Source organism: Hipposideros armiger, unplaced genomic scaffold (assembly GCF_001890085.2).
Source record: "Hipposideros armiger isolate ML-2016 unplaced genomic scaffold, ASM189008v1 scaffold_10, whole genome shotgun sequence".
Taxonomy (NCBI): Eukaryota; Metazoa; Chordata; class Mammalia; order Chiroptera; family Hipposideridae; genus Hipposideros; species Hipposideros armiger.
The window spans coordinates 2962514-2968847 of NW_017731360.1; the positions used below are offsets into that span (position 1 = coordinate 2962514).

Consider the following 6334-nt stretch of genomic DNA (forward strand, 5'->3'; position numbering starts at 1 on the left):
ATAAATGTACTAAATGAAAATGACATCAGAGCAGTGGTGAGGGCGTGGGGAAGCATGGGGTGAGGGGGCAAAAAAATAAAATAAAAATGACGTTAGTGTTAGACGCTGAAATGTGAGGCGGCGTGGAACATCTCAGGGAAAGTGCCCTCCTTTCTCTTTATGAAACTCCCTGGCTTCTGAAACTTTGGGGCCAATGTTTTTTTCCAGGTTTTCAAGGGGAAGTCATGGTGTCAGCCCAGGCCATTTGACTCATGTTCTGAATATCCTAAAGACCTCTCAGCATTGGTGACAATTGCAGAAATAATACTGATTCTGTATTCTCTCCCTCATCTCTCCTCTCTACCTCAGCTTATCTTTGCTCTATACCCTTCCTCCCCTCAGTCGCACCCAGCCTTCTTTCTGCACCTCAGGTATTTATCCACATGACTGCTGAGGTGCTCCTTTCCTATCCAAACCGCCCTCACCCACCCCTTTGGCCTCTGCCCCTCCAGAAGCTCCCTCCCTCCATCTTAATCCATCTGGCTGCTCATACATCCCTCTCTGTTCGCCAGCACTGCAGGATTCCTTGCTGCCTCACTTTCCCTCCCTCACACACCCCCGATAGCTCCTTTCACTACACAGATTCCAATCCTCATGTCTCCGGGGCCCAACTTTGCTAGATCCAACAGCCTTTTCTCCTCCCCATTCTCCTTGGCTTTTTGAAAGCCCTCAACTCTGCCACACACCCTTATCTTCCTAAACCTCTCTCACCCTTGAGCCCTGGTGACTCTAATCACACTACTTGCTGACTACACTTCCCCTCTCTTCCCCAGTGGCTTCTGGTTGAGGATTGCCCTGTATGATACAGGTGTTGATGCAGCTAGCCATTTTTAAAAGTCTGTCAAAATGACCAGGTCATTTGTCAGATGACCCTTATCTCATCCCTAGCATTTTTCATTCCTCACCCTGATCTCATCTCTCACTCCATTTCTCCTCTCACTCTGTTCCTTAATCTGACATGCCCCCCCCCCACCAAATGTTTTATGTGCCCCTGGTGCTTAGTTTGCATTCTTCTGCAAATGGTTTTGCACAGCTTTCTTTTTTTCAGAGAGGCCATGACTTTCACCTATTACTATGGGCTGCAGATCTCTGAGTTCCCCCTCACCTGGGCTGCAGGCTCACTTTCTCTGACATGTCCCACGCCATCTCACATTTCATTGTCTAACACTGATGTCATTTTTATTTATCTAGTACGTTTATTTCACTTTCAAAAAGCATTGAAGAAACTTTAAATACAATACAAAACAGGACAGTTTTCCATTGAAAAGAACTGGAAGTGTTGGGTAGAGATTACCAAAAACTTCCTTACAATGGAGACCATCACCAACAAAGAAGTCAGTTGCTGTTCACTGGAGTGAGTCAGGCAGCAGTTAGGGGATCATCTGCTGGTGTCATAGAGGGGACTTGGGCACTGGGTGGTAAGTTGAAGAAGGTGACCTAGGAATCACCTTAACTGTCAGGATTCTGTGATCCCCTGACAATTGGAAACAGAAGCACAACAGAGCTCTCTCTCTAAAGGGAACAGAGAAATTCAAGGCTCCTGAAATGAATTTAATTCGAGTGGGCCTTGTACTAGTCTGGGTTGTTGGTTGCCAAAAGTTGGAACCGATTCTGGCTACTTAAGTAGAGAAGGAATTTACTGAAAGGGAATCAGGGAACTCAGAGTTGTGGGGCAGACTGGAGAACCATGAGAAAATGACCAGGAACCAGGGAGGTTAGTCAGTATAGGAGAGGAACTCTAGCACCAGCAGCACCCTCAGGATGAGGCACTGGGTGACGCAGATGTGAGCACAGAGCCTAAACAGTTCCTGCTGGTTTGGACCGCATGCTCCAGATTTAAAATCTGATAATGCCTGAGTTTAGGTCACCTGCTGTAGTTGACAAGGATCAGAGACAATATCTGACCTTTAAATAATCTGTAGTGGCAAGCAGAACTTCACCTGCCACCGAAATTCATAGAATGTCAGATTTCCCCAAACATGGGGAAAGGAGTTCAGTGGCTGAATAGCCAAAAAATGAGATTTTCTCCACAGGCATGACCCCCACCCCACCCCATCCTTCTTATTCCTATCAATGGGCCATCATCGCAACATTTAAATAATTGATTCCTCATCCTCCTACCCACACTCCAGATTTATTCAGACTCCAAGGATTCTAATTAACTGTTTTCCAAATTGTCAAGCTCATTTCCACCAAGTCCTTCGCACTAATGGTTTCCTCTAATTGCAATGCTCCTCTCCTAGTTTTCACAAGGTTGACTTTGTCATTCACCTCAGCTCAAATGTCAATTTATTATGACATCCCTGACCATTCAATAACAGGCCACCCAGTCACTATCACATCACCCTATTTTAATTATCTGAAGAATTTTTATCATAATTTTCTTGTTTTCTTGTACAACACCCCCCCCCGGGAGATTTATGGGTCATCAAGTCTGAGAGCTTGTCTCCTTGGTCACAGCTATGTCCAGAGCCTGGGAAGGGGCCTGATACATAGTGAAGGGTCAATGAATATTTGTTGAATGAATGAATGACTCCAATGAAGGAGAGAATCCAATGACATTTGCCGCGGATTGCAAGAGCGCGAGCGCGACGCTCGCAAGGCATTCTGGGGATTGTAGTTCGGCCTCGCCCCGCGGTGGCGCGGGCCTGCGAACTGAGCGCTCTCTGTGCCCCGGAAGGACAGAGCGGCGCCGTCGTTGCTATGGCTTTTCGGTCTCGCCGCTGGAGGGAAGCCTCCCAGCTAGGCGCCCGCTAGCTCTGGAGGCGACGCGGACCGGGAAGTGGAAAGAATCCGGCGTGGTGGGTCCGGGGACCCCGGGGCGGAGCGTGAGGAGACCGGAACCCCAAAGGACCGCGCGAGCAGCGGAAGCGTTTATCTCACGATTTGCTGAGTGTAGCTCATCTCCCCCAACCCACTCCCACGGCTCTGTGAGTAAAGGCTCGTCACCATCCTCACTTTACCGATAGGCAAACTGGCTTGAAGAAGCTACGTGGCTTGCTCGAGGTCTCCCTCCCAGGAAGTGACAGAGCCCGCCTTAGAGCCCAGGTCTGCCTCTTTGCAGTCATGGTGCGGCCCCAAACGTCTGCTTGGGCACATACTTTTGGTGAAGCCTGGTGGGGTCGTTAGACCCTTCCAGCCCAGCTCCTAGCTTCCCTTATCAGCTTGGGCTGGCTTGCCACACTTAATGTCACCCTGCTCAGCCCTGTGGGGGGATTCTGAGTGAAGTCTTAAAGAAAATTCTACCGCCTTCCACTCATAGTCCGAAAAAAAGGGATAGATAAGACAAAGTTACATTAATATCAGGGCATGTTGAAAGCAAAGGAAAGTACATTTAACGTGGTGAGATTTCGTTAGCCTTATTTAGCCTATGGTTTAATAGATGTGGAAACAGGTTCAGAGACATTGAGTAACTAACTGCCCTAGGTTTACAGAGCTTGTGGGTGGAGCGGAAATTCCAACCTAGGTTTCTCTACCTTCAAAATCTGTGTGCTTTATATATCACTTTCTTGTTTTTTCAGTTAATGACCTACATTTCTACTTATATGGCGGCTGCCTTGTGTCGATAGACCAGTCGTTCTCAGTGGGCCCCAGACCAACATAATCAGCACCAACTGAGAACATGTTAGAAATGCACAGACCCACTGAGTTAGAAACTGGGAATGGGGCCCAGTAATTCGATTTAACAAGTCCTCCAGGTGATTCTGATGCACACTAATGTTTGAGAGCTGCTGGTGATTCACCTAGGCAGCAGTTCTCAACCTTTCACAGGGGTCGCCTAAGACCATCGGAAAACACAGATTTTCAATGGTCTTAGCAACTGAGACACCGCTCTTCTATCCGTCTCCAGGCGCACATGCAGATACGCCCACATACGAGGACCCGGCGACCCCTGTGAAAGGGTCGTTCGACCCCCAAAGGGGTCGCGACCCACAGGTTGAGAACCGCTGACCTAGGGGGTCATGTTAAAATGCAGATTCTTTCAGAAGGTGCTGGGAGGGCCTGGGGATTCTGCATCTCTAACAAATGCCTGAGTGATGCTGAAACTGCTGGTCCATGGATCATACTTTAAGTAGCAAGGGTATAAACTACACCTTAGAGCAGTGGTTCTCAAGCTTGTATACGTTAGAATTAACTGAGGAGCTTTTGAAACATAGGATACCTGGGGCCCCACCCCTGACCAAATGAATCAGAACCTCTGGGGTGTGACCAGCAGGTAAAAACCCACCAGGTAATTCTAACATACAGTGTGGAGTTTGGAGGAGGGAAGCCATGGATTTTAATCCCAGCAACTCCACTTAACTGTGTGAGCTTGGGCAAGTGACTTAACCTCTCCTGGCCATATTTTCCTTGTTTATAAAATAAGTATAAGTAATCCTTGGCTTACAAGGTTGTGTAAGGGTTTTATGAGGTGTGTATATGCACTGGCTCCCACCGGTGCTCCACAGACTCAAAAACGGGGGAGGTGGGCAGACCAGGGGAAGTCTGTGCTGGGGATTTTGTGCTAGAACCTGGTGGAGGTGAGTTAGCAACTGCACCCCCTAGCCTGCTATAGCTCTCATCTGTGTGCTCCTCCCACAAGCAGCCAGCAGTGTGGAAAAATGGCAGTGAGCCACTCGGTGAAGGAGCGGACCATCTCGGAGAACAGCCTGATCATCCTGCTGCAGGGCCTCCAGGGCCAGGTAACCACTGTGGACCTGCGGGATGAGAGCGTGGCCCACGGACGCATAGACAACGTCGATGCTTTCATGAACATCCGCCTGGCCAAGGTCACCTACACGGACCGTTGGGGGCACCAGGCCGAGCTGGATGACCTCTTCGTAACCGGCCGGAACGTCCGTTATGTCCACATCCCAGATGACGTGAACATCACCGAGACCATTGAGCAGCAGCTGCAGGTCATCCATCGGGTACGCAACTTTGGCAGCAAGGGTCAAGGCCGGCGGGAATTTCCCACCAAAAAGCGTAAATGAGTTTGTCCCTTCAGCAAGCTCCAGTCCTCACTCAGGTTCCTTCACAGTTCTACTGAGCCAACAACTGCCTGCTGTCCCTCCCTGCCCAGAACCTGGGAAGGGAGCAGGGCCAGCCCAGAAACTGGTGTCTGACAGACCACACCTGTCACAGTTGCCTTTCACAGGGTTTCACCTCCCAGATTCATCCTGGGACCCAGAATCCTATTTACCTGTGGCCTTGGGGTAGATGACAATCCCCCTTTTGATCATTTGCATCTGAATCTCTGATTTACTGATTTAGGGAATCTGTCAAATAGTTTTCAACCCTCACCCGGTGAGGCTTATTAAATGTGCTGGGCCTCAGCCACCCCTAAATGTCCCCATTTCTCTTGCAATTGTGTTTGTTTTCTCATAAAACTAAACGTGGACACAAACAAGTCCATGCCTTGTGCTTTCCGTGATGAGCATGGGTTCTCTGTTGGTCCTGTGTCCTAGGGTGCTGGGTCTCAAACTTGGCTGCACATTGGACTCACGTGTCTCACACTCACCTATTCAGATTTCGCTGGTATGGGGTATGGCCTGGGCATTGGATTTTTGTAAGTTTCTCACGTAATACTGATATGCAGCAAAGTTGGAGAAGTGTAGGAGAGTCTTTCAGTCTGGTCAGGTGAAAAGAGGCTTTTCTGTGCAGATTCCCTGCTGAGGAGGCTGTTAGTCTCATTGCTCTTTCCTCACGTGGAGAGGTTGGAGTAATCCTGGCCCTCCTCTCAAGTGTGGGAGCTCCTCCAACAGCAAGAAATCAGGCTCCAGTGCTGAGAGTCATTGGGTCCTCAGGGAAGAAGAGATTCTGGGGGTTAGAACCCAAGTCTTCGTTGTCACTGCCTTGTAGCCAGACCAGCCCTGCCATAGGCAAACCACCATCTCAGTAAAAGCGGCTCTGTCCTATGGAACCAGAGGGTTTGTCTTCATCAAACAAACATCCACAGAGCAGCTGCCTTGTGCTCGGCCTTCTGCTGGGCACACACTGACAATAAGATTTGCTCCCTTCTGGAGAGGAGCTTCTAATCTAGTGGAAGAGGTGGTCGAGAACCACAAAAATGAGATCCAGCCAGAGAACTGCTGTGCCAGAGTTGTGAATAAGGCAGGGCCCCTTCACCTTAAGGTACTGTCATTTCTTGAGGGAGATTTGAGAGGAATATTCACTGGGGCACTAGCAGCCCAAGGTCATTGCATTTACGTTCCAGCACAGTCTTTGTCAAAGTGTTGTCCTTGGACTACCTTATGAGAACCAATTGGGGTATGTCTAGAAAAGCCACTTTCCTGGCCCCCTTTCCCGAGACTTG

General features: G+C 49.1%; 1 protein-coding gene across 6 annotated transcripts; it reads left to right on the top strand.

Moving 5' to 3' along the window:
• The first annotated feature begins 2664 nt into the window (after nucleotides 1-2664).
• LSM10 (LSM10, U7 small nuclear RNA associated) lies at nucleotides 2665-5370 on the top strand. 6 transcript variants are annotated; one of them, XM_019658424.1, is made up of 2 exons: nucleotides 2665-2969; nucleotides 4622-5370. In XM_019658424.1, exon 2 carries the CDS (start codon nucleotides 4641-4643, stop codon nucleotides 5010-5012), a length of 372 nt encoding a protein of 123 aa, XP_019513969.1. In that variant the 5' UTR covers nucleotides 2665-2969; nucleotides 4622-4640; the 3' UTR covers nucleotides 5013-5370. The 6 variants fall into 6 exon arrangements, with proteins under 6 accessions (XP_019513969.1, XP_019513961.1, XP_019513997.1 ...); XM_019658416.1 differs by having other exon boundaries at nucleotides 4625-5370; XM_019658452.1 differs by having other exon boundaries at nucleotides 2665-2840.
• Nucleotides 5371-6334: the final 964 nt, after the last annotated feature.

Coding starts and splice junctions, on each gene's coding strand:
- LSM10 (XM_019658424.1), top strand. CDS start 4,641: ATGGCAGTGAGCCACTCGGTGAAGGAGCGGACCATCTCGGAGAACAGC.